Source organism: Capsella rubella, unplaced genomic scaffold, assembly GCF_000375325.1.
Source record: "Capsella rubella cultivar Monte Gargano unplaced genomic scaffold, Caprub1_0 scaffold_2, whole genome shotgun sequence".
Taxonomy (NCBI): Eukaryota; Viridiplantae; Streptophyta; class Magnoliopsida; order Brassicales; family Brassicaceae; genus Capsella; species Capsella rubella.
The window spans coordinates 9,778,773-9,806,596 of NW_006238922.1; the positions used below are offsets into that span (position 1 = coordinate 9,778,773).

Sequence of the window (27,824 nt, forward strand, 5' to 3'; positions counted from 1 at the left end):
GATAAGATAAGAAAAGCATTTCAGATTCACTTAACCTTAACCCCAATCAATAAACCAATTCTTCTATTCAAGCGACACAATTAAGTTTCGTTAAGCTTTGAAACAGTCTTTAGCTCTGAAACTTGATTTAAAGTCTTTTGAGTTTTGACCATAACAACACAGAGACTAACTTTGTTGTTTTACCACATCATCCATACAAAATCTTAAACAACGAAACAAAACAAAAACGAACAAGTTGTTTCTTTCTTTCTCCCTTTCTCCCAAAAGGGCATAAAAAAAAATCTGTACACAATAACTAATTAAATCTTAAAAACTCACCTGAGTCTGATTCTAATTAGCCTAATGTAAATTTCTCTCTCAAATTCGACATTAATCACCATCATTATCATTATACTTTTTTTTTTTTATCTTAATTATATATATATATATATAGTATATAAATTATAAATAAATTAATACATTATCTTCATTCATCAATCAAGCCACTCCCATTATACTATCTCCATTGCTCGACATCGCCTCGAACCCCGAAGCACGTGATGATCCGCCACGTGCCTTCTGCTCATTGGATGATGACGACGACGACGAAAGATTCAACGACAACGTTGTCCTCGCTGCCGGAGCTTTCTTGCTGAGATTGAGACCAGCCATTTTTCTTGATGGTGGAATCGGAATCGGAACAGGAACATGACGGTTTTGTCTAGATCCTAGAGGTATCCCTTCAAGTGGTGTTTGCATTTGTGTCTCTTCTTGTATAGATCCTATAAACTGATAACAAACCGAACCGTATATGTCAGTTTCTGATTTCTTTTATAAATTCAAGATTTTGAGAATGATTTTTTTTACCGCATCGGGAGTGATATCGAAGAGGCTAGATCTACGACGGCGACGACCCTGATTAGCCCGCCGGAGAAAGTATTTCTGAGCATGACTGGCCACCTGAGTCGGAGTTCGAGTCTTCACGTAGTTTCTTGAGATCCCTCTCCAGTCACCTTTTCCAACTTTATTCAGTCCCGCGAGGAACAATCTATGTTCATCCTCTGTCCATGGAGTTCCTAAATATTTCAAGAAAATGGGAGAAAAAGTAAGAAAAATTTCAAGAAAAGTAAAAAAATAAGAAAGGTTTAAATTGAAAGAGATGGAAACGTATTTATTAAACCTCGTTTGCGTTCACGGTTTCTACCGGAGGCGTGAACGACGTCGTCTGAAGCGTAGCCACCACCGTCTTCAACAGGGTTGGAATCAAGAGTTTGATCGAGTTGAACGAGATTGTTCATACTCACAGTTTTTCTAACAGAAGGTGGTGAAGCTTCCGTGACGCGGACGCCGAACAGCATGATGCCTTTCGCTCCGGCGCCGCCGTTGTTGTCGCCGGTGGTGGTTATTTCTGAGGGACAAGTGCGGGAGTTATGGCCGTTGTTTCCACACTGTGAGCAACTACGCGACATCGGAGCTTCTCAGCAAAGAGAGCAGAACACTTACTTGATGGGAGATATTTTGGGATGGGAGAAAAAAAAGTAAAGAGAAGAGAAGAAAAGAGAGGTTTAGGTTTCTTATAAATAGGGACGATTCCGCCTTTATGTTCTGTTTATGAGCCTTCACCACAAAAACCTTTGACCCTTTGTGTCTTTAATCTCAAATGACTCTGTTTTGTCCAATACATTTATTTTCTTTTGTCAATTTGTTTTTTCATTGGTCCAAAGATAAAGAGAAATCTCCTTTTTTTTCTCTGTTCATCTACTTCTTCTTTTTTTTTTTGTAACGCCAACCACGACGGTTAGATTTCAAAAACAGTAAAAGTTTCCGGTCAAAGAAACGGATGCATGAAACTATTGGAAAATGTGGTTACATAAGACGGTTTCAAATAATTGGCGAGTATCGACAACTTAGAAAAGCAAGGACGAGTTAATGCATTCAAATTTTATTTTGTTTTTCTTTATATTGATTTGCAAATTTATTTTGTTTTTACTTTTAAAATTTAATTTAATCACTCTAAATATATAGATTTTAAAATATATATATTTTTTGTAACGCCAAAACACGGGATTTAAAGTTCAAATCTAGTAAAAGTTATCAGTCAAAGAAATGGTTGCATGAGATAATTTGGAGAAGTGATTGGAAAATGTGGTTGAAGAAGACGGTTTCAAATAATTGGCGAGTATCGACAACTTAGAAAAGCAAGGACGAGTTAATGCATTCAAATTTTATTTTATTTTCCTTTATATTGATTTGCAAACTTATTTTGTTTTTTCCTTTTAAATTTAATTTAATCTCTAAATATATAGATTTTAAAATCATATATCACTTTTGGTAACGCCAAAACACATGATTTAAAGTTCAAATCTAGTAAAAGTTATCAGTCAAAGAAACGGTTGCATGAGATAATTTGGAGAAGTGATTGGAAAATGTGGTTGAAGAAGACCACTTCAATATAATTAACGAGTATCGACAACCTAAAAAAGCTAAGACGAGTTAATATATTAAGATTTTATTTTAGCTTTTATGTTTATTTGAAATTTTGGGTTGTTTTTTCTTTTACTTTTAAAATTTATTTTAAACACTTCAAATTTATTTTTATTAAAAAAATTGGAGTGAACAATGGGTAGAACATTAACTTCTATGCAAGGATATTGCATCAAAAACATTTAAAAGATGATATGAACAAGAACTATGAACAGCTACAAAGTTGGCTTACTCTTAAACCCAATATAATTTTTCTTAAAACCCTTTTATCCAGAACAAGGCTCCTCTACTAGACTAGCTTAATGAACGAGCTGTCCAACCAATTTTAATCGCGCTCAATCTCACAATATAGCTGGAAAATCGAAATCAATCACTAACCAAAAAAGAAAAAGAAGAAAACCAAAAATATTTGTGTTAAAAAATGTATCCTAATCTAAATTGGAAGAAAAAAATGGTTATCCAACAAAAATTTGGATTGATTAATTGCGTAAGAATGACATTAACATAAATAATAAATGATTTTGCTGTCGATTCTGATGGAAATATAAATTGAAAGTTTCGAAAACCTCACATTTGTATACCGAATAATTAGCGTAAAATAGAAAATTTTAACACTGTAAAACTGATTATGTTTGTTTCAATATCGTGGTCAGTTTTCGACCGTTTGAAGAAAAAAAAAGAAGATGATTCGTATAACATGTACATATATGGATACGTTGTCGTTACGTATATAAGTATTACAACATTTGTGGCCAATGGTTAGGTTCGTGGACTTTTGTAAATACTGCTAGTAGTTATTGAATCGATAGTGCAAGTTACGAGAACCCCCGAGTGGATATGAAGAAGTTTTTTTTGTTTTTGTTTTGTCGGCGAGTGTATGAAGTTTCGGAGAAGATTACTGTAACTTTCTCGGCATACACAATACAACTTTTGCATCCAAAACTTAAGCAAAAAGAGGAAAGCTAGACCATCGATGAATGGGACTGTAGATTGAATTTGATGATTGGCAAATAATTATAAGAATTACTATCCAAAATAACAACGAAAAATTATGAACACCGTTATGTTTTAACATGCACTAAAATTATGTTTGTTTGGTATTTCTCTACGTGAGTATACAAATACTTAACTCGATAAATAACAATAAAAAAGTTCGAAATAATAGATCACGCACATGTATAACAAAAATCTAAATCAATGTAAATATCAAAAAGGTCATTCTCTATGTTAAGCACCAGTTAAATTGTATGAATAAATTCGAAATAAAAAAATTATTTGATATTTATAACTTGTTATCAAAATAAATCAAAATCCCATATCAATTGATGAAACATGAAAAAATCGAAACGGCCACAAATATAGTTTATTACATTGGGTCAGAAATGATTTTTGTCATTTTCCTTATAATTAACTATGTTTTCTATTGCTAATATATATATATATATATATAGTACAACTTTTTTTGTTTAATCCAATATATCGACCATCCACGTAGCTCTGAGTGGATGATAGATTGAAGAATCTTCGTTTCCAGTTAAAATATAAAAGCTACGACTATTCAATTTTTTCATTAGATGTTCGTTTCTTCTTTTATGGAGTATTATTTTGTAAGTGACAAATTATTGATAGAGACTATTAGAGAGTTAAAATAATCAAAATGCGATTAAGATGCTTTATATTTGGAATTACTGATTGTATAAGCAACTCATCATGCGTGTCAAAAAATTTTAAAGTTAGTTTTACCAAGAAGACACAGACACGTTTTCCTCACTTGGAATTGAACTTAGTCCCAAAATTTTGTATCATTATTATAGCAAAATCATAATATAAAGATTCGATGCGTTTACTTTTTTTGGGTTAAAAGCATATACTTAAATTTTTGAATTTTGATATGGTTGGTGTACACATGACCTGTTTGAGTGCACTAACCCATAGTCTAGGAGCATTTTGACAAACTTTTTTTTTTTTTTTTTTGTGTGTGTGTGTATTGGGACATGTTTCGTTTGTTAATATGGTTAATTCTTGTAAAAATATTACTATGGCCGTTCTAATTATTTCAATCTTTAATTTATCGTTTTGTTCTTGTTCGTCATTCAGTAATCTAACATCAAAATTTATTTTATGCATTAACTGTTCCTGTCACAGTGGTTACATTATTACGACTGCCATAATCACACATCTAGTTCATTCATTGTATGTGGACCTAATTGCCGAACATGTCAAAATTTACTTTAGCAAAATGTAAAATTAGTTTAAATTAAACCTACTCATGCTGCAATTTCATATATTAAAATTTGCAGAAAGATTTTTTTTTTTTTAATCATTTTGGATTTCATATACGTAAATGGTTTATCAAATGGATTACTTATATAGTTTATTTAATGTAAATGTCATCAATAAACTATACTATAAGTAAAGAAATAAATAATAGAGCGTTCATATTTGTAGTGTACGTGCTTAAGTGACCTTCTAGCAAAGCTGTATTGTGATTGGTTGATAGTGATATATCATGTGAAAGCCTCCAATCATATTTAGATAATATTTTGTTTTTTTCTTTCACTGATTTATAAAAAAGAATCTTATTTTTATCATATCAAAATTGGAAAGGATGAGCAGTATTGGTCCCTTGAGTACTCCGATGATGCCATACATAACTAGTGGAAAATGTCTTTTCTTTCCTAGTTTGTCAATAATGGATTATGCCTATTCAAAATATGTATGCAAGGCCATTGCATCATCCTTTGCTTTGTGCTCTTGGCCTAATATAAATTTAAGGAGTTCTAACCATTTTGGTATGGTGCACTAGATTCCATACATCTCATTTTCTATTATATGATTATATCTACTAACCATCAAATTTTTTTTTAGATTTTAATGCCAAAACAATCATTGACCAAATCGACAAAATAAATCTGAAAATCTATCTACTAATACATCATTGGACAAAATTTCCGGCCGAGTAATCTGAAACAAAATGTACACAAATGAAAGTGATTCTTGAAAATGATCAAAAGTTTATCATGGCCAGATCCAAAATTGTAATGAGTGTATTAGAATCAAATAAGAAGACAACAAATGGGTTGAGAAAAAAAGAAAAAGAGTGGTGGAGAGGACAAAGGGAGTGAAGGAACGGACGGTGAAGGAGGCATCTTCGGGTCTCTTCTTTGTTGAAAAAAGATTTGGTTGTCACTTACTTACTTCCTTCATTCATTCTTTTCTTGTCATGGACCCTCACGGCCTCACCCAATATTCATTTGTTCCCAACTATAATATTCAATCCCTATAATCTATAGATATCAACATACTCACAATTATTGTCTACATATTTTGTTTGTATGGTTTCAATTGAGAGACATGTATTATTTGATTAACTTTCCCCAAAGTTATGTGGACACAACTTTCCTACTTTGTCTAACATGCATGTAGAAAGCGACCGTCAAGAAAACCTTTCTAAGACAATATATAATATGATGCATGCTACATACATTGTGATTTGTAAAATCCGTATGCCATGCGCAAGATTTATATTTTTGTCTACAATAATTTATGAAAACACATCCTATTATTTTTTGTTTTCTTTTTAAAGTTTGTTATTGTGAAGAATAGATACCAAAATAGATTTTTCTTTTTAGTTTTAGTTAAAACTAAAATTTAAATTTCATTTTTGAATTCTTTGTTTTGGGCTTTTGGCCTTTGGTTTGATATGGTATCTAAAATAAAATAAAACTATACATTTCTTGATAAAAATTCTTTTAAAAACATAGATATTTGTTATTAGAAAAGATACTAGATACGGTACTGAAATTTGGGTGGCAACTATAAGGAAATACAGATTCGAAAAGATCATGCTACCAAATTGGATGGTAAAGATATTTGTAGTGTTACCAATTATATTCAGAGTTTTCTAATCTATATTGGGAAATAAATAGAATATAAAAATTGTAAGAAGATATTATTTGTGGTGTGAGGAGAGGACAGTGATGCTGGGTGAAGATAACACAACATGGACCCATGTATCACCTTCTCAACCTTTTTAAAATTTATGCAAATTTTTTTGTTTCTTTTGATTTTATTTATTTATAAATATTTTGTGCATATTAATTAGTGTTTCTTTTTATTTATTTATTCTTCTCCTTTTTCATAAAGATGTCCTCCAACATGTTCGTCCAACAATTGACGCACGTTAAACTGATATAAGTGATAACTCACCGAGTATCATGCATATTACTTACTAGCTATAATATTTAGAATTAAGACCCTTGATTTGTATTAAAAAATTTGAAATTTTCTTTCGTATACTGTACTTTGGTGTTTCTTTCTCTAATCTTGGATGATATTTTTCATATTCACAAAGGGTACGATCAAACTGATAGTCATAGATGGGGAATATACCAAACTATCAAAGGATGCACCCACCAAAATAAACTAATACTATCATTTTGGAGTGAACTAAATGCAAATTAACAATTGAAAGATATCGTAGCATCAGATAGAGAAACACGTAGTTAACAAACTAACTATGGAATAAATATAGAATGATATGGAGATTTAAAGCTGAGAAAGCTGCTTTTTTTTTTTGTGAGTTTTGGATCAATTTATTTACGTACGTCCAAGGTATACGACGAAACGGTCATTTAATGATAATTTGTTTTTTTTTAGCATAATAAGTCTTTGAGCTTGATTGCATCGACCAACAACATCATGAACACGAAAAAAAATGGTAAAGACCAGTCTTCTATGTTTTTTTTTTAGAGTGAATTAATGGAACCAATGATTTAGTAAGTTACTAAACTTATAAATACAATGTTTAGTGGAAGACTGGTATTGAGATTAACTATAAATATAATGTTTGCTGAAAATTAAATTTGTATATATATTAAGCAGGGATGCAAATTAATTTTGTTGTTTATATTAAAATTTATCACAAAAGCATTGGCGTCGTCGACTTTCAAAGATTTTTTTTTCAGAATTTAAGAGGCAATGGAAACGAAATTTGAAATATGACAAAAATTATATATAAACAACAAAAATAACGTTTAGTCTCAACATTATCTTCAGCAAGTGATATAAACCAAAAGAAAGTATAACTTTAGTCTTGAGTTAATAATTTAAGCATATATTTCATTTTAGTTAATTTGTATGTTCTCTAATAAGGAGTTTATAACTTTATTTGTTGGACTCTATAATTCCACATATATAGATTATTAATAGATTATATCACACACACACACACACATGTACGTATGGTGGATGAGGATATCAATATATGTAATATGTTGGGATACGTGATCGAGTACGAGAAAAGATTAAGGTGCTGATTAGTTGCTTCTAATTGTCATCTTCTTCACTAGAACATACTTTGGAATACACAACTGGTCACTTATAATTTGAGATGCGGCGGTAAGTAAAAAAAATAAATAATCAGTAGTTATACTTTAGTCTTCTTTTCTTTGATTTGTAGCCAAACAAGTCCTAATTAACCTTTTTATCATTTTATGGTACTCATTACTCAAACATTGGAAGAGAGACTAGGAACCGTTGTGTAATGATGTAATGTATATTACTTGGCCACATCATAAGCCCATCCACATGATCCACATCCAAATAATCTAAAGCCCAACATAATGGAACCTGTTTCTCTATATATCGTTCGAGAAGTTTCCTCCATCTGATGAATAATTCGTATTTCAAAGTGCAATGCTTCAACTTGTTTATATATACTTTTAGTCTTCTATCATGAAAGCTTTACCCTGCGGTATGCCCAAAAATACAAGGGAATGATACAATTTATTTTTCTTTAATATCTATAAAATGTAATAATAATGATAATATTTTCAGTATGGATCGTATTTGACTCTCCCAATATTTGATGTATTTTTGAATTCATAATATTAAAGGTAAGATAACCAAAAAAAAATTTCTCTTTGACGCAATTTTTTTTTTACTAAAATCTTTTTTTTTTTTTAAAGAAAAAGATATGTACTTATCAAAATCTTCTTAGAAAAATATACTACCAAATCCTTAACAAAAATGGATACCTAAATCTCTTTTTTTTTTTTTTTTCTCTCAGTATTATCTCTACGTTACAATGGATTATGAAAACGAAGAACTAGCTCCCAAATCTACATTTTGTGCTACACTTACACCACAACAAAAAAACAAAACTGCATAAGTCTCTGATGATCTTCATATTGTTTATCTTCATCGCTATCTTCGTTTATATCTGCGTACGTGCAATACAATACAATCCAAGTGTAGAAGACTATGTCCCGGATATTATAATACCATCTATGGATTTCACAGTGCTTAATATAGCAGAAACTAGTCTTAGTGTTAAATGGGACTTAGTCATGAGGATTCCTCCAGACCTTCCTGGTTATTTTATACGTGTCTCAAAGGATATTTTCAGACTTTTATTCTTTACAAAGGTGTCACCATTGCTCATTCTTCCTTTGAGAGGTAACACATTAATTTTAATTTCTACACTCTCGTTTTTATTTTTATTTACATATTTTTAACTTCTTTGCTCACTTATTTTTTGGTTTTCATGTTCGGTCAGATACAATCTGATGTTGAATTGGGCTCAATTGCTTAATATTTCATCGATTGCTTCCATTGGTGATTTGGACGGTAAGGTTGTGAAAGACATTATGGAAGATGTGTATTTTAATTATATAATTTGAAGGAATTAGCTTATTTAAAGATTTTTTTTTTTTTAAAAAGCCTTTTTCTCAATAGTGCCTTTATAATAGATTCTGAATCGTGGATATATAACGTATTGAGGAGTGTTCTTTTTTTTTGGTATGTAAAAGAAAAAGAGGAAAAAAACCAAAAAAAAAAAGAGAGAAAATCGAATCGTTATGTAAACCAAAAGATTGTGTTCAACGTACGTAATATTACGTCTCTTTATAAATACCATCATGTAACCTAAAACTTTTCGACTTTTTTTTTGTGTGGGAATTGTTCAAAGTCTTTTTGTATCTGCCTGTTACCGTGTAAAGGTAACGTACTGCCCATCTACACTTGTGTATCGATGAATCTTTGATTGATCGATCCTCTTCACTTTTATACAAAGTAAGTTAGCATAGTTCCTAAATCTGATGTTCGTTTGTGTTTTTGCTCCTAATTGAGATGATTTCGAGTTTGATTCTTTGGATCTTGCAATTGCAATTGATCTTCAATGTAATATTGTTGTTAATATTTGAAATTTTACGTTGATCTCTTATTCTCTTTTATTTCTATGGATGATGAAGCTCTTGCTAGTTTCGAAATCATGCTTCCGCATAAGAAGCCAACTACAAATGAGGCCCTTGATTACCTCAGAGCTGTAAGAGATAAGTATATAGATAACCATGAAATATATGATAAATTTCTTGAGACCATGAAGGACTACCGAGCTGAAAGGTATTTGTCTTTTTCTTCCTCGTAATGATTGGTTTTACTTTTACTCTTCCATGACTTTATATATTTTTTAAAATTGTAGAGTTGATACTGGTGGTGTCATCTTAAGAGTGAAAGAACTCTTCAAAGGGGAACCAGAGATACTCTTAGGTTTCAATACATTCGTGCCAATGGGTTACAAGATAACACTCAATGATGACGAAACCCCACCAAACAAGTCTATTGCTCACTTTGACGATGCATTTAATTTTGTCAACAAGGTCAAGGTAGTTGCAAAATCAGACTAGCAGATCGGATTGGAAAAATTGTTTTTAATTTTTTGTCTACCAAAAACTAGATATATTCATAATTTTGTTAGGATTTTAAAGTTGAAATAAATTTGGTTTACTTCATGTAGATCTACTCTACTGCTATATTTATATTTATTTATTTATTTTCTTTTTCTAGTGTGTTTCATTTAGATGAATCTCTCTTTCTAACTTATATTTTCGTTTATCTATAGAAAAGATTTGAGAATCCTGAAACATTCGAGTCATTTTTAAACGTTTTGAACTCGTATAAAAAGGAGAACATGTGCGTAGCTGAGCTCTACAGTGAGGTATATATATAATATGTAATATGTGCTTCGCTATGTTTTTTTGTTTCCTTTCATTTTTTTGCTCATATTGGATTTAAGGATGTGATTGTATGTCTTATTTTTACAGGTTTCTATCCTTTTTCGAGGCCATCGGGACTTACTTGAGGAATTCCATCAGTTTCTTCCTCGTAATGGATGATTGGTTTGGTTCGAGCCATGAGCCATCACTTTATATGCTTCCATCTTGACTCAATCAATGTGCCGTATCATTAGTTTGTTGCTGAATTGGTAAAACTAGTTCTCTATTTTACAAGTTGTTTTATACTATTCAAACTGAATATTATGCATGGATACTACACAACTTTTTTTTTTTTTTGTTTGAAAAGAAGATAAACGGTTTATTCTTGGTTTGAATCCTGTTAACCGGATGGTAAAATACTACACAACTTCAATTTTTGCTAAGTGCATATCACTATTTTGACCAAAGTTTATGTCATCACCAATTCATTGATTTTTTCGTTTTCTTTTCTACAACATTGTTATATGTTTGTGATGTGGATCAATCTTTTTTTTTTTGGTGAAGACGTTTTGATTTATTTAATCATCTAGATGTTTTCATATGTTTGAAATTTTTTAATGAATTTTTCAATTTTTTATTTGTTGAGATTTGTCTGACAGTGTATTTAACCCTAATTCCGAGCCTGATTTCTTAAAATAATTCTAATATAAGTTATTAAAAATATATTCTGCTCTTAATAAGAGTTCTTCTCTTAAATATTTCTCTCTAGCTATAGGTGATTTAAATATAAATATAAATATATATTTTTGGTCTCTAGCTATCCTATAAAAAATTGTATTAAAGAATCTTGAAAAATAAATAAATAAATACAACTATATTGCGCTTCATAGCAGCACTTGTTACATTTGTATTTGTTCTTTAATTTGTGCTTTGTTTTGGTTTAAAATTTGTATTTAAAATTTAAAATTTCTTTATTATTTTCAAACTCTTTAATTAATATTGTTTTTAAGACGCATGTCCTAAAAAATCGTCGAGCCTTTCTGCCTTTAATTACTTGAGTACTTCGAATAGTTTTTTTGTTGAACACCGTAGGATGAAGAGGAGTTGAGTGAAAGAAGTACATGTGTTAAGCGAAACCTCTGAAAACCGCTCTTTCTTTGGATGCATGTGTCTCACAAACGTGTGCTCTCGTCTCTTTTATTAACAAATCAAAGCACTCTAAAGAAAAAAGGAAACGTAAAAATGGAAATACTAGAAAGCTTCCAAAAGAAAGAAATAGAAATTTGCCCAAGAGAAGAAAAAAAAAGATAGAAAAAAGTAAAATACTATAGCCTAAAGAATATCTATCATATGTGTATATATATAACTCCTTCCTTAACTATATAAACATGCATTATATATATACAACCTCCAACTCTCTCAGCTTTAGTCTCCCGCTAGCTCAGAAAAATCTTCCTCGTCCTCTATTAGCACAATCGCGCGCACAGTATGAGTCATGTGATTTGCTGTACGTGTTGTCTCCTTGGTATCCTGTCTTTTATTGGTATGATAGCTTTTGTCGTTTGGGATACCATACCGCGGCCTCCGTCACAGGATATGAATTTATCTTCTATGGATTTCACGGTCCTTAATATAACAGAGACTCGTCTTAGTGCAAAGTGGGATTTATCTATAAGGATCCCTGGTGATCTTTCTGGTTATTATATATGCCTTCAAGGAGATGTTCAAACTTCCTTGCTTTACAAGAATGTTACTCTTGCTACCTCATCCCCACAAAAGTAAGTGTAATAATATAACTACTTTCTATTATACATGTTTTTGCGGACTAATTAAATCTTCTGTATTCAGATACTACAACCTCCAGCCCGGCTGGCCTCAGCTTCTAATGGTTTCAGCACTTGTCTCCGATGAAGATATCAGCGGTTCTATTGGCAAAAATATTGTAGAAGATATAAAAAATCAGAAAGAAGTGCAGTTCGAATCGCGGTTTTCTCTTACAGATTGCAGAGAGGAGACGATAGGAGTTATAAACTATGCGTGCCGTGAAGTCACCTTAAGGTTTGAACCTGGATCGGAGATGAAGGCCAAGGTGTTTGGGAAACATCCAAAGTGCAAACGGTTTTTTTTGGATCACCAATAGTGCAAATACCACTACTAATTTTAGCGACCATATTATGTATTTTTTTTTTCATAAGGAATAATTAGGTTAATTCTACTATTTACTTCCATTATATTATCTCAAAACAAAGTCTTTAATTTCTGAATTAAATTACACAGCTCTGCAATATCCCAAGTGCTATATTAACCTCTAGTACCTAACCCTTACCCTAGAAACAAAGCCGAAGGATGTTTAAGTTTGTAAAAGGGTGTTTCCCAAAGAAAGTGAAAACATGCAACAATAAAAAAAAAAAAGAAGAGGAAATAGAAAAATGGAAATACTAGATCACTTCCAAAATCAAGAAATAGAAATAATTATTGAAAAGTATATATCCTAAGTAATATATATTTTATATGGTCTACATAATATATATGAACTGCGTTTCCTAGCTAATCATATATGAAGACATTATTTACAATCTCGAACATTGGTGACTTGTACCCACCGCTTATAAACTTTAGAGTAAAGATGCACTCATGCACTCACAGTATCATAAAGGAACTCGTAAAGTTGGTGATCCAAAGTTGGGTCGCTACTTGGAACCGCCTTCACACGAGAGACAGGTTGCGTGGCTGGGGCCTAAATATCCCTTCCACTTGTGTCTTATGCAACAATGTTGATGAATCCCGCGACCATTTGTTTTTCCAATGTGAGTTCAGCTCGAGGGTTTGGCGTCACTTCATGGTTAGGGCGTCTTTAAATCCTCCGGTTAGCTTTATACACTGTCTTTTGTGGCTCAACTCTACGCAGCCACGAAGACATGTTTCTTACATCACTAAGCTCCTCTTTCAAGCTACCCTTTACCTTGTGTGGAGGGAAAGGAATTTGAGGATTCACTCTAACGGTTCTCGCTCTCCTGGGGTGCTCATCAAAGAGATCCAATTGATTATTAGAGCCCGACTTGATCCTCTCTCCAGGGTCTTATCTCGACTGCGTCCTGGAATCACTCTTATGGGCACTTGGTTCTCTGTTTTCCAGCCTCGGTAAGGATTGTTTCCCCTGCTCGAAATTTTTGGTTTATGCAAGTTGATCCAGGTTCGTTTATCCCAGCTTGTGCTTGCATGTCTCCGCCTCTTCCCCCTTTTGGGCCTCTTGGGCTCTTGGGCTTTTCTTCTTTCTTTTCTCCCTTCCTTTAGGCCTGCGTGCCATGTTTGGATTGTTGGGATCCTTGTAATTGGGCTTGCATGCCTAGTTTTGGCTGTCAAAAGCCTTGTAATTTAAGGGGTTAAATGCCTGGGTGGTCTGGCGGCCGTATAACTTTTTGGGCCTTGTGCTGTGGGTTGGCCCGGCTTGTAAGGTGTTTGCTCCTTTGGAAAAATGGAAATTAAAAAAAAAAAAAAAGTTGGTGATCCAAAAAATAAGTATTCTACTGGAAAGTTGAGAGAGAGAGATGTTGTAAGGCCCTTTTGAAGGTACAGTTTTCAATAATTCGCCCCAAAAATAAATTCAACACATTGGCCCAACAAATAAGCAAACTGGGATTGGTGAAGTAATATTAAAAAGAAAGTCAAAAGATTAAAAGACTTGTAGAAAAAGAAAGGGGCATTCCGAGAATTGAACTCGGGACCTCTCGCACCCTAAGCGAGAATCATACCACTAGACCAAATGCCCATTTTTGACAGAGTATTTACTTCATTTTTACATAATAATGTACACTACTAAATTTATCTACATCTGTTCTGTATTTTGTTGACCTAACTTGTCATGATTCAAAAGACTTATTTAGCAAAAACCTCATCAAAATTATTAGATTCTTTGGTAAAACAAAAACAAAGCCACCTTAAAAGAAACTGCTCGCAAAATCCTTTTTCTAGATTCATAAGAAAAGCCTCGAATTTACTAACTCAAGCACATTGACATTGATAGTTAAAAGAAAAAAAAAACATTCATATTATATCCTTACCATCTCACAAAAATCACGAAATTGCCACTACACAAAAACAAAAACAAAAAACCCGAATTGCGAGGTCCTAAACCAACCCAAAAGAAAATAAGGGGGTGTTATTGGATGGAGAATTTTAAGGGATTTTAATTACCGGTAGATTTAAAAGTTCAATAGCCTTTAAATACAATTAAGATGGATTTGGTCTGAAAGAGATGAAATACTTTGAAAACTGTTAGGATTGTGTTTGTACGTGTTTTAGATGTAAAATACATTAAAATCTTAAATGAAACAAAATCCATTGAAAATTGAATAACGCTTGTTTTAAAGTACTTTAAAATACATCCAACAAATGTTAAATCCAATAACAACAGATTTTATTTTAGTTTTTAAAATACATTATCAAATAACGCTAGATTTTGAAATACATCCAAATCAATTAAAATACAAGGTTGAATAACACCCCCTAAAAATGTACCCAATCGCTTAATCTCTGAGCCTTAATCCCACAGTTAAACCTCACCGGCTATAACCGGTTACTCAACCTATCAGCAACGGCTGTCTCTAAGTTGTATTTTCATTTTTTAATTTATTTTTTTCCCCCATCATGTTTCTACCGTATTTACTATAATACACATATAGCCATAATCTATGAACAATAATATAGTATATTGCTGGATATCATCTTTTATATTTCTTTTTCTTTGTTGCAAATGTTTTCTAATCGTAATATATGGTGAAGGATGAAGAAACAGGAAAAATGGTATTTTTTTTTTCTGGTAATTAATTAAAAGGCGGGTCTTAATGAATTAATTAAATAATTATTACACTAGATTTTATAATATAACCAATAAAGAAATTACATTAACATCATCACGTTCAAAAAAAAAAACAAAAAAAATTAAAAAAAAAACCTTGAGAAGTCAGTCTCTCATCTTCTTCACCAATCCTAATTTTTATTTTTTTGAACTTTGGTATGTGTTTCATATTTAACTTATATTGAAGTTTTTCTTTTTCTTTTTAGTTTGTGTCTCTGCAAAATTTGGTTTAAAGTCTTGTCTTTGCTGTGGTGTTGTGTTTCCGTGTGCGGTAAGGAGGAACAAAGCTTATGCTTGTAGACTTGTGTCTCTCTGCTGCGCAATTCGGTAAACTCTCTCTACTACGATCATCTTTTTGCTTCTCTGTTTCGTTTCTCGAGGCGTTTTTTTATTTGGTAATTCTTATCTCGAAGCTCCGTAATGTGAATTTAATCTGAGGATTAAGTTTGAGATCGAGTTCATTGTTTCTTTTTAACTCTTTTCTCGATTTTGCTTTGATTGTTCTCTTCTTTGCTTAGATCTACTGCCTTTTACTTGAGATTGATTTGTCTTCTACTTCGATTTTTGGTTTCGGATTATACTTATAATAATTTTGTTTGCTTTGATTGTTTTTTGTTTTTTTTCAACTGTTCTTGAATTAAGAGATGTGGTTTGTTGATTAAAAAGGATTAATTTTTATTTCTGCTCTGTAGCTGAATTTTACATGAATCCTTCAAATTCCTAGACTTGTTGCCCAAATTCAAAGCCTTTAGTTTGGTGAAATTGAGTTTTGCACAGTGATTGATCTATCTTGCTGCTAATTTTTTTTTATTTTTTTTTCGGGTTTGATGAAAGAGCTCTGGCAAATTATAAACCATGGTTGGAGGAAGTAGTGCACAGAAGCTAACTACAAATGATGCACTTGCGTATCTCAAGGCTGTCAAGGATAAATTTCAAGACAAACGTGAGAAATACGATGAGTTTCTTGAGGTTATGAAAGATTTTAAAGCTCAGAGGTAATAATGTTTGCTTTAGTTTTTACTGCTCATTAGTTGGATTTTGAAATCTGATCTTATCTTGTCATTGTAGGGTTGATACTACTGGTGTTATCTTAAGAGTGAAAGAACTTTTCAAGGGGAATCGGGAATTGATTTTGGGGTTCAATACTTTCTTACCAAAGGGTTTCGAGATAACTCTCTTACCCGAGGATGACCAACCTGCGCCTAAGAAGCCTGTTGAGTTTGAGGAAGCTATTAGTTTTGTTAACAAGATTAAGGTAGTTAATTGTGATGTGGTGCATTTCCCCTTTTTGTCACTTTTGCTACTTGCTTCTTTACTATCATTTTTATTTGCAGACAAGGTTTCAAGGCGATGATCGTGTATACAAATCGTTTTTAGACATTTTGAACATGTATAGAAAGGAAAACAAGTCCATTACTGAGGTCTACCGCGAGGTGTGTGTTTGTAGCCATTTGTGGTATAGTGTTTTTCATTGTTTTGGTTGCCGTTCTTGTCCTAGTTTGATATGCCGTTCTTGTAGGTGGCTATTCTTTTCCGGGACCATCACGATTTGCTTGGGGAGTTCACTCACTTTCTCCCTGATACTTCAGCAACTGCCTCTACTCATGATCCTGTAAAAATGCCAGTACGGGATAGAGGCATTAAGTCTCTTCCCACCATGCGTCAAATAGATCTTGATAAGGTTAATCTCTCCGTCTTTTTTCCCTTAAATAGCTGTTCACTACACTTACTATGCAATCGAAAATTCGGTTCTTAGAGGCGTCACTTGTTTGGAAATTGTTACAGAAGGACCGAATCATTACTTCACATCCTGACCGTGCCCTCAAAACTGAACATCTGGACATAGACCATGAGAGATCTTTGTTGAAAGAAAGTAAAGAAGAAGTGAGACGCATTGACAAAAAGAATGATTACATGGATGATAGAGACAGGAAAGAACATTTCCTTAACAAAAAGAAGCTGACACTTAGGGATGATGATTCTGCTGAAATGTCCAATCAAGCTAGGGAAGGAGACAAGTTTTCTGGAGCCACTCCTAGTTCATCTGCTTATATTGAAAAAGGTGCTACGAAAAGCAGATCTCTCATTTTCCTTATTTTATACTTTAAATAATTAAGTGTGGTAACTTACTACTGAGATAGTTAGGAGAGAGTTCATGCTGCATTGTCTGCTGGTCTCGTGTTCTTAAATTGACTAATGTGATGATAGGTCATAGCCAAGAACTTGCTTTTGTTGATAGAGTGAAGGCCAAGCTTGATAACGCTGACAACCAAGAGTTCTTACGATGTCTTAATCTCTATTCAAAGGAGATAATAAGCCAACCAGAGTTGCAGTCTTTGGTATGCTGACTTAAATTTCCTCACTGCATGGTTAAATTGGGGAAGATTATGAGAAATCTAATGGAATTTTCCTGTCAATGACTCATGCACATATATTTCTGGTATTAGGTGAGCAATTTAATTGGAGTATATCCAGACCTTATGGATGCCTTCAGAGTCTTTTTGGCACAGTGTGACAAGAATGGTAATTAGCCAAACTTGTGCTTTCTCTTCTTACATTCGCCGGTTGAAGGTTAAAATTTGACCCTTTTTGTATTTCTTTCTGCAGATGGATTACTTTCTGGGATTGTGTCTAAGAGTAAGTCTAGCTATTTTTGTAACATAGGTCTGATGATTCTCCAGTCGTGTTGAATTGAATCTAACCATTGGATTGCTGTGACTATAGAATCCTTGTGGAGTGAAGGCAAATGTCCTCAACCTACCAAGTCACAGGACATAGAAACAGACCGAGAACGTGAGAAAATGCAAAGGTATAGAGAAAGAGACCGTGAAAAGGAGAGGCTTGAAAAGGCAGCAGCGAGTCAAAAATGGGCTAAACCTATCAGTGAACTAGATCTCTCAAACTGTGAACAATGCACACCTAGTTATCGGTTACTTCCTAAGAATGTATGGGGCCACAGTTCATCATGCCAAATCTTTTCCTCTGGTTAATTTTGCTTCATTGGTTAAATGTGTATATATTGTTTTCCTGCAGTACCCAATTCCTATAGCAAGCCAAAAAATGGAGATTGGTAGCCAAGTGCTTAATGATCATTGGGTCTCCGTCACTTCAGGAAGTGAAGACTATTCATTTAAACACATGCGCAAGAACCAATATGAAGAGAGCCTATTTAAATGTGAAGATGACAGGTTAGTGATTAGTGTATATCAGTGTCATGTTATGTTGGCATCTGATGTATTTGTTCTCCCTGTCTTCTGTTATTTGTTGAGCACTTTCTGGGATCAGTTTTGATTTGGTAAATTTTTGTTTGTTTCTGTTCTTTAGGTTTGAGCTTGACATGTTATTAGAATCCGTGGTCTCGGCTACAAATCGAGTGGAAGAGTTATTGGGAAAAATTAACAGTAATGAATTGAAAACCGACACCCCCATCTGTATCGAGGATCACCTCACAGGTATACATATAAGCTGCCTTGAATAACAACATCATAAATATTGAATTCATCTCTTATAGAAGAGCTGATATTCTTAAGTCTTTTTCTTCCAACTGATGTATTTTGTTTGGTTATTGTATTGCAGCTCTGAACCTAAGATGCATAGAACGGTTATATGGTGATCACGGCCTTGATGTGTTGGATTTGTTAAAGAAGAATGCCTATCTTGCTTTACCCGTAATACTGACGCGTTTGAAACAGAAGCAAGAAGAGTGGGCAAAGTGTCGAACTGAGTTTAACAAAGTCTGGGCTGACATATATACAAAGAACTACCACAGATCACTCGACCATCGCAGTTTTTATTTCAAACAGCAGGATTCAAAGAATCTGAGCACAAAAGGTTTTTTCTCGTTACCCATTTCTAATATAAGAGAAAATTCTCTTAGTAAAATCTACTTACAAAGTATTTATGAAGTTCTTATGTTCTACTATCTTTCACTGCAGCGTTGCTGGCAGAGATAAAAGAGATCTCTGAAAAGAAGCGAGCAGAAGATGATGCACTTCTTGCTCTTGCAGCTGGAAATAGACGATCTATATCTTCCAATATGAGTTTTGATTATCCGGATCCTGATCTTCACGAAGATCTGTATCAGCTGATTAAGTATTCATGTGGAGAAATGTGTTCAACAGAACAGTTAGATAAGGTAATGAAGGTATGGACAGAATTTTTGGAACCACTATTTGGGGTTCCTTGTCGCCCTCAAGGTGCTGAAGACCGAGAAGATGCTGTCAAGTCTACAAACCAGAATTCAAAATGTGGTAGTGCAAGCGAGGGCAGTCCTCAAAATGGAGCTAGTGTTGCCAACTCTATGCGGTCAAATGGCCCTCGAAAATTCAATGAAAGTAATCAAGTGCGGCAAGCTAGTGATGTGGATAAAGATGTCACTTCTTGTAAGACCTCAGATGCCTTATTATTATGTGACAGTACTCAAAATGATAAAATGCCGAAAAATCTTACTAAACCTGACGACAAAACCGAAACCAAACAAGTTGTTTCTATTGAACGTTCGCATATCTCAAATGCACCGCCTGTGGATGGATTGCTACCAAGGAATGGAAAAAACAACATTTTGTCCATTGCCGGTAAGCACTTTTAACTTTGCTTGATAAGAGTACTCTTGGAAATTTTCTCGTTTTTAGATGAATTGTATCCTTTCCTCTTTTACATGACCAGGGCTTAGCAATAGTATTCCCAAGCCTAGTGCTTTAACCAGTGGGATGGAGATGGAGTTGAAGCAGAATCACGTGAATGGCCCACGGTTAGAGGTATTGTTGCGCAACAGAACTTATGTAATCCTTGTATCTTGCAAATATTGAAATGTTGATCTGAAACGATCTTCCCTACTCTTTACACCACTGCTTAGAAATTAAAATTATTTAGATGATAATATCCTTAGTCCTGGGTATATTAAGAAAATGATATGCTACTTACTTATTCCACAGATTGGTGATAACAGAGTTATTCCAAATGGGACATTGGCAGAAATATCAAATAATCAAAGATGTAACGAAGGGGTCTCTGAGCAAACCAAAATCGAAAGAGAGGAGGGTGAACTTTCCCCAACAGGAGAGTTTGAAGAAGATAATTTTGCAGTTCATGGAGAGAATGAATTGGAGGCTCTCAGCAAACGTAAGGAGAATGATGATAATGCAGATGATGAAGGTAATGCAAGCGCCCAAAGATCATCAGATGGCAGTGGAAACACATCTCAGAACGGTGATGTTTCTGGAACTGACTCAGGTGATGGTGAAGACTGTTATCAGGAGGATGATATGGACCATAATAATAAAGCAGAAAGTGAAGGAGAGGCTGAAGAAGGTATGTCTGATGCCCATGATGGTGCTGGAGGAGATAGGTCTGTGTTGTCCATTTCAGTAAGAAACCTGCTGCATGTGAGACCCCTTGCAAAGTATGTCCCTCCAGCTTTGCGCGATAAGGACAAAGATGATTCTCGAAAGAACTCCGAAGTCTTTTATGGGAACGATTCTTTTTATGTTCTTTTCAGGCTTCATCAGGTAAAACATATCATATTTCAGTCTGCAAATCAACGAGGCTGGAATCTTTCGTGAGGCTGACTTTTGCGGTTACTCTCTATACAGATTTTGTATGACAGAGTGCTGTCAGCAAAAATCAACTCATCATCTCCAGAAAGAAAGTGGAAGACCTCAAGTTCTACTAACCCCGCTGATTCATATGCCAGGTGACTTACCCTAAGTCCCTTTCAATTCGTCTATGCAATTGCTACAGTATATGTGATGCTGCTTACACTAGTTTCGGTTTTGGAACAGATTCATGAATGCTCTCTACAATTTGCTTGATGGTACATCCGATAATTCAAAGTTTGAAGATGATTGCCGAGCAATAATTGGGACACAGTCATATGTTCTTTTCACATTGGACAAACTAATATATAAGCTCATCAAGCATGTAGGTTTTCCTTTTGGATGACATTTTTTATCTCTTTTTTTTTCTTCATTTGTGGTTTAACTAACCAGTGTGATCTTCCAGCTCCAGGTAGTAGCAGCTGATGAGATGGACAACAAATTACAACAGTTATATGCTTATGAGAAATCCAGAAAGCCTGAAAAGTTTCTTGATGCTGTTTATTATGAAAATGCACGTGTTCTTCTTCCAGATGAGGATATATACCGCATTGAATGTGTAAGAATTACTTACCCTTGCACAGTTTGGGTGAAGCATGCTTATGACCGAGGAACTTATATGATATGTATCTTCTTGCATTTTATCTCTGCAGAACCTATCAACACCAGCCAAACTCTCTATACAGCTTCTGGACTGCGGACATGATAAGCCCGATGTGACATCCATATCCATGGACCCGACTTTTGCCACTTACCTCCAAAATGTGTTCCTTTCCAATCAACCTAATGTGAAAGAGAATCCTCAAATTTATTTAAGACGGTAAGTCAAGAAGATTAACTAAGGACTATTTCATCTTCTTAAAACTAACGAGGACACTAATCAGATGAACTCTTTTTTCTTTTTCTTCCCAGGAATAAGCGTAAAAATGGTGGTGACAATGAACTCTGCACCACGGATGAAGTTAAGGTTATTAACGGTTTGGAATGTAAGATAACATGTAGTTCTTCAAAGGTACAGTGACTATTTCCCACTGAGTTTCCATGATAACGACTTTAAGCTTGTCTTTTTAAAAATAATTGTCTGGTATTTCCTTCAGGTATCTTATGTACTAGATACAGAAGATGTGTTGCATCGTCCTAAGAGGAGTAAAGTTTTGAACCAAATCGGTTTACCCCTCGGACAGGACTCTGTTTGCAACGGTTCTTTGATTAGGCAAAGGAGAACACAAAGATACCAAAAACTTCTCACCAGCCAATGACATCTGTCATTTACCACCAGAGAACGCTCATGAATAGAGTAACTTCACACTTTTTGAGAGAAAAAAGGTTGTCATTCTCTGCTTGTTATACTCAGCATTGAGCTTTGTCAGAAGACAAGAAATATGAGATGGCTCTCACTTCTGTTGCTGCCTCTAGTCCCTGTAGTATTCTCACAGAAAATAAAAAGGGAGGGAGGAGATAAACGAAGAAATACTGAAAGGATTAACTGCCCAAGCCTTCAAAGCCTTGTTTCCCATAATTGTGTATATAAGCATTTTGCATGTTGTAACATTAACTCAAATTTCTTCTTTTTTTTTCTCCTATTCTTTCCAACATTAATCACCTGAATGCAAAATTTGTTCTTGTATCACCAATTCATACATATGCACTTCTTGCACATCCCAGGCTCTAAGCTTATTTTGCCAATGAGCAATTCTTACATATGCACTTCTTGAACATCACAGGCTCTAATGTTATTTTCCCAATGGGTCACTAAAGACCGAGCTAACTGAGGCCTCTTCAACCGGCAAGCTCACTGATTGGTGGACGGTCCATGATGTCTGCTGCAGCTGCTGCACTACGTTGCAGGACCGGGTCAATATCAGGCAACTTAGGAATCTGAGCCAAGAGATCAATGGTGCGTCGTAACAGTCGAGCAAGATCGCCTTCGTCCATTGCACATTCCATCATCATTTCTTTCCAACTTAATCCAGAAGCCCAAGCTTCAACCATACCAGAGAACTGAACGTCCAAACAACATGGAATCATAACCTCGTACTTCTCTTGAAGCTTTATAAGAGAGCTTCTCTGTTCTTCTAAGAAATTAACCATGTCTACTACTGTATCAGATGGCTCGTAAATATAGTTGTTGTCTCTCCAAGGTCGAACTTTTATGCCCTCTGAAACTAAACTTGCACATACACCAGCTAACTGAGGAGGCTTGAGATCCACAAGGGCTTTGTTCCGGAGCACCATTGCAAGCCAGAGCTCGTTTTCTCCTCTGATTGCAGCAGCTGTTTCTCCCAGAGGAAATATCAGGTGTGTGTTAATGTCGAGTGCTCTGCTTTCGTGGATCACATTGCTTATGCGCATGAAATCTTTCCAACCAGACGGTTCAATCTGCTCTAAACGGTTTATGAGGCGTCTGGATCTCGCCTTGAGCCGCTTCATCTTCTCAACCGTCAGATTAGCATTCTCTAGAATTTTCTTATATTCTCTGAACCCTGATGACCTAGCCATCTTCTTCTTTAAACGAAATATTTTCCTCCTTTGTTCCCTGTACTGTTCCGCAGCATTATCATACTCTTGGGACATATGTAAGACCTCTTCTTCTTCAGAAAGGCTGCTTAGAACAGGCACGTTTAAACTCCAGGACCATGTCTCAAGAGATCCTTCCAATCTCCACAAACTTCCGAGCTCGGATTCAGCTAGTTTATCCCACTGCATATCTGCTTTATCCAGGAGAGTCTTCATGATTTCCCGAGGCAAAGCATCTCCAAGCGCTAGAGCAATGTTAGGGAAACCAGTTCTGTAGACAGTCCTTATCCACTTTTCGGTAAAGAGATACCATGAGTTATCAGAGCCAAGGGCCACATAGTAAGATGGGTTAACAATAGGCTTTCCAGGTTCATTTTCCACCAGCTCATCCTCAATTACGTTCAACGCAAAAGACTCATCCAAAGACATCATCTTCTGAAGTTTGGAACCTTGAAATGAATCGATATGTCCTAAGTAAACAGCAGGGACTGACTGCTGCATCCCTTCAGAGTCCTTGAACTCCAAACAAATAAATGGTAAGTTACCCTCTTCCATCCCTTTTAAAAGAGGTTTTAGCGCGGAGAACCTTTCGAGTTCCATCCTTCTTCGTATTTCAGCACGCTTGCGTTTCTCCTCCGCCAGCTCTTCCTTCAGTACAGTGATCTCCTTGTAGTCCCTCGCCGAGAGAAGTTTCCTACTTTTCTTATCTATTGCTTCATCGCTTACTTCAGATGACAGAATCTCGATCTTCTTGTCAATTTCAGCAAGTTCCTCCTTTGCAGCAACCAGCACATTGCTGCTCACATAGTTTCCAAAACTCTTCTCAACTAATTTCTTGGCTTCTTCGAGACTTCTCCCTGCTTGTAAGACTTTCCCGTCATCAGTTCCACTTGATTTACGAGTAACTTTAGAACCAGCTACCAGATTCAGCACCATGCCATATGAAGCAGTAAACTGTGACACGAGAGGTTTAACTCCAGAAAAAACAAGCTTGCAGCACTCTTCGGCGCCTTCAAAAGCAGTCTGCACCAGCACAGTGTAGCCCTTATCATCAATGCCTCTACGTCCAGCACGCCCAGCCATCTGGAACAATTCGTTAGGACCCAACTGTATTCGTTCATTACCAGCCTTTTTTGATAGAGACGAAATAACAGCCGTTCTAGCTGGCATGTTTATTCCAGCGGCAAGTGTCTCAGTAGCAAAGACCACCTTAACAAGTCCTCGCTGAAACAGTTCCTCAATGAAAGATTTCCAAAGAGGTAGACAACCTGCATGATGAGCAGCGATTCCCCTAAGCAGTCCTTTCTCTGCACTCTCTCTCACTGCATCTGGATATAGAACGCGAAACTTCTTCAAGGCTAACTCAACCTCACTCTTCTCGCAATCATCTAAAAGCTGAAAATTTTCAACATACTGTATAGCTGCATCACATCCTCTACGGTTAAAAATGAACCATATTGCTGGTAACATATCTTTTCCCTGGAGATGCCATAATGTGTCGCTAATTTGAGGTACCTAGAAGTCAAGACTCAGCACCGTCATTAAATTATCATGAGAAGTTAAAAATCATATTTGAATATGATAAGAAACGACAAATGCCTAGTCTGTTAAAAAGTAAAACGTAAGACCTGTGATCGGCGAATCTTGTTTATCTCATTCTTTGAAAGAGGATAATCAGTAACGTTCACAGAATTGTTGTAGCTGGTATCACCTCCTCGTTTTTTTGACCTCCTTTTCCTATATGCATCATCATCATCACGGAATCTAGCTTCTGACGCAGACAGTTGCAAATAATTGAGAGACAGCTTCCTGCTCCAATTAACAAAGCCTCCTCCAATTGTTATCAACGGGAATTATTCTACAATACTGTTGAGGATATAGTACAGAGTTGAAAAACTTACCTATTCACGTTTGTCCCTCTCTCATCAAGCAGAGGTACTAAAGAATGTTTTGTTGAGAAGTACCAAGTTAATGGAACTGGGCGTCTTGTCGAGGTTACCAACTCAGTTTTACCATGTATCTGAAAATAAAACACAGAAGCTAAAGAATATAAGGATTGCTACCTAGTAGTAGTTTACGAGAAACTGAGATACTTCATCAGCAAAACATTATTTATGTTGCTTAAGAATAGAAGATAAACGAGACAGTGAACATGGCATCTGGTACTTTGTTATAACTGCTTATGATAGGAACATGATAATGAAAAACTGCAATGCACTCTCATAAGGAAAATGTCTACAAACTCACCTCACCAATCCAACCAGCTAATTCATCTGGGTTTGCAACTGTAGCTGATAGGCAAATAAGTTGAACCTCCTTTGGGCAATAAATGACCTGGTTGTATTAAAAACAGAAAACGACTTAGATATTCAACTGATAAAGCCTTTCAAAGAGGATAAACAGGGGGAAAAAAACTCACTATCTCTTCCCACACAGTTCCCCTAGAGATGTCACTTAAATAATGAACCTCATCTAAAACGATTGCATCAACATGAAAAAGTCCAGTTCCTGAAGAAGCCATTCCAACACTAAAGATTCCAAAATTCAGTGTTAAAACGAGCTCCTGAGCAGGCCAGATAGATACAGATAGAGCTGCAGTTTGGAATACCTTTGATACAACATGTTGCGGAGAATCTCTGTAGTCATGATCACAATCTGAGCATCTTTGTTAACGGCAGAGTCACCAGTGAGAAGACCAACATTATCTTCGCCAAACGTCTCCTTAAACTCACGAAACTTCTGATTAGAGAGTGCTTTAAGAGGTGTAGTGTAGAACAAACGTCGACCTCGAGCCACCGTAGCAACAGCTGCTGCTTCAGCAATCAAAGTCTTCCCACTACTCGTGGGAGCGGAAACCACAACAGAGGAACCTCTAAGAAAAGCTTCAATAGCCAATCTCTGTCACCAAAATGATTCAAAGTTCAGATTTTTCAAAAACCTCTAATTTCAAAAACTGGAACTTTAAGATACACATAAAGCAAAACCTGAAACTTGTCGATTCGAAAATCGTAGATTGAAATGAGTTCATCGATATCAATCATCTCGACTCCAAAATCACGAACAAGACTACGAAGCTTCTCAACTCTCTGCCACCTAAACTCCACTCGTTCCCGAGACGACTCTTCCGCCGGCAAATCCAACGGATACTCGGTTTCATCGTCGTCGCTGTTCCGAATTTCGTCGGAGATATTGTCGTACTCATCCGCGGCTTCGTCATCATCGTCGTATTCTTCGTCTTCTTCATCTTCTTCATCATCCTCTTCTTCCTCCTCGTACTCCTCAGAGAGCTGAGACTGCGACGGTGAGAGAGAATTCAAGGAGGTTTTGAGGGAGAGAAGTTGTCGTGGAGTGAAGATTAGGGATTTGGTGAAGGAGAAGTTTGAGGAAGGAGAGAGAGAACGGTGTGAAGAAGGGAAATGGAAGAATTTGAAGGAAGAAGAAGAAGAAGGTGTGAGGAGGGAGACGACGGGAAGAGTGTTCATGTTCAGTTCAGGGCATTTCAAGATTTGATTTTTGCCTTTTGGATATTACACCCAAACTAATTATTTATTTTTATCTTTTTCTTTTTTGTCATGGTTAGAAAATATTATATAGATCTTCTTCATATGTTTAGCTACAAAATAAAAACTCTTTTTGATTTTGGTCAAATTCGTTTCTGGTTTTGAGTTTATTATTTTAAATTTAGGAGATAGTGTTTAGGCGTAGAGTTTTAATATTTATAATTTAAAGTTTTGTTTGAAATTAAAATTTTGAATGTTAAATTTTAGTTTTAGTTTTTGTGATTTTTTTGTAAAAATATCTATATATAATAGCAAACCCACTTTTTGTGTACTGCTGATGTCATCTTTTGAATCTAACGGTTCAGATTGTTTTTCATTTGATCTAAAGGTTATTGTTTAATCTCAATATATATAAAAGCAAAAAATGTGTCTTTATAAAAGGATGTGTCTTTTAATTGTGTCTTTTTAAAAAGATGTATCTTTTAATAAAAATACCCCTGTAATTTAATCTATGCAATGTTTCACAATCACACTCTTTCATTCCATATATAAATATTCTACATCTTGATTGTTTTGTTTTAATTTATTTACAAATTTATTTTCCTGAAACAATTGTTTCTTCAAATTTTGTTTTTCCAATCCTATTTGACTTTAAATTTGCTTAGCCATTATTATCTAAAGGTATTAATTGTTATTACCTTTTCGTGAATTCCCAAACCCACTTTATATGATTGCTGAGATCATCGTTTTAATCTAATGGATGAGATTGTTCCCGTTATGTCATCTAACTGGTTATATTTGTTAATGATCCCAAAAGTTGCAAAGTTTTATACCCAACAATTGTGTTTATTCGTCGTACCCTAGCTTAAAATTTTTGCACCTGTTATTTTTTCAC

General features: G+C 34.9%; 6 protein-coding genes and 1 non-coding gene across 7 annotated transcripts; 4 read left to right on the forward strand and 3 right to left on the reverse strand.

Moving 5' to 3' along the window:
* Positions 1-306: 306 nt before the first annotated feature.
* LOC17895569 (transcription factor KUA1) lies at positions 307-1,580 on the reverse strand. The gene is made up of 3 exons (XM_006302640.2): positions 1,160-1,580; positions 847-1,055; positions 307-768 (listed from the first exon to the last, which is right to left on the reverse strand). The coding sequence occupies exons 1-3, from the start codon at positions 1,446-1,448 to the stop codon at positions 478-480; spliced, it is 789 nt and encodes a 262-aa protein (XP_006302702.1). The 5' UTR covers positions 1,449-1,580; the 3' UTR covers positions 307-477.
* Positions 1,581-8,551: 6,971 nt separating this feature from the next.
* LOC17896427 lies at positions 8,552-9,146 on the forward strand. Its single transcript, XM_023788534.1, is given in 4 exon segments — positions 8,552-8,623; positions 8,625-8,843; positions 8,846-8,922; positions 9,023-9,146. Coding segments are annotated over 4 exon segments (492 nt in total).
* Positions 9,147-9,413: 267 nt separating this feature from the next.
* Positions 9,414-10,779, forward strand: LOC17896228 (paired amphipathic helix protein Sin3-like 4). The gene is made up of 5 exons (XM_006301630.2): positions 9,414-9,537; positions 9,717-9,867; positions 9,947-10,130; positions 10,367-10,462; positions 10,569-10,779. The coding sequence occupies exons 2-5, from the start codon at positions 9,737-9,739 to the stop codon at positions 10,638-10,640; spliced, it is 483 nt and encodes a 160-aa protein (XP_006301692.1). The 5' UTR covers positions 9,414-9,537; positions 9,717-9,736; the 3' UTR covers positions 10,641-10,779.
* A 1,277-nt stretch (positions 10,780-12,056) lies between these two features.
* On the forward strand, positions 12,057-12,600 carry LOC17894827. The gene is made up of 2 exons (XM_006301739.2): positions 12,057-12,238; positions 12,309-12,600. The coding sequence occupies exons 1-2, from the start codon at positions 12,057-12,059 to the stop codon at positions 12,598-12,600; spliced, it is 474 nt and encodes a 157-aa protein (XP_006301801.2).
* A 1,557-nt stretch (positions 12,601-14,157) lies between these two features.
* TRNAP-AGG lies at positions 14,158-14,229 on the reverse strand. Its single transcript has one exon. It is a non-coding gene; the product is annotated as a tRNA-Pro (tRNA).
* Positions 14,230-15,465: 1,236 nt separating this feature from the next.
* LOC17895975 (paired amphipathic helix protein Sin3-like 4) lies at positions 15,466-22,539 on the forward strand. Its single transcript, XM_006300316.2, has 22 exons — positions 15,466-15,645; positions 16,153-16,313; positions 16,387-16,573; positions 16,653-16,751; positions 16,838-16,999; positions 17,104-17,380; positions 17,527-17,657; positions 17,766-17,841; positions 17,926-17,955; positions 18,043-18,263; positions 18,352-18,506; positions 18,643-18,770; positions 18,895-19,149; positions 19,254-19,892; positions 19,984-20,075; positions 20,253-20,825; positions 20,910-21,010; positions 21,099-21,237; positions 21,319-21,471; positions 21,566-21,732; positions 21,825-21,924; positions 22,010-22,539. The coding sequence occupies exons 2-22, from the start codon at positions 16,174-16,176 to the stop codon at positions 22,169-22,171; spliced, it is 3,987 nt and encodes a 1,328-aa protein (XP_006300378.1). The 5' UTR covers positions 15,466-15,645; positions 16,153-16,173; the 3' UTR covers positions 22,172-22,539.
* On the reverse strand, positions 22,384-26,946 carry LOC17894798 (DExH-box ATP-dependent RNA helicase DExH15 chloroplastic). The gene is made up of 7 exons (XM_023787935.1): positions 26,414-26,946; positions 26,038-26,327; positions 25,849-25,957; positions 25,677-25,763; positions 25,331-25,449; positions 25,058-25,238; positions 22,384-24,944 (listed from the first exon to the last, which is right to left on the reverse strand). The coding sequence occupies exons 1-7, from the start codon at positions 26,909-26,911 to the stop codon at positions 22,692-22,694; spliced, it is 3,537 nt and encodes a 1,178-aa protein (XP_023643703.1). The 5' UTR covers positions 26,912-26,946; the 3' UTR covers positions 22,384-22,691.
* Positions 26,947-27,824: the final 878 nt, after the last annotated feature.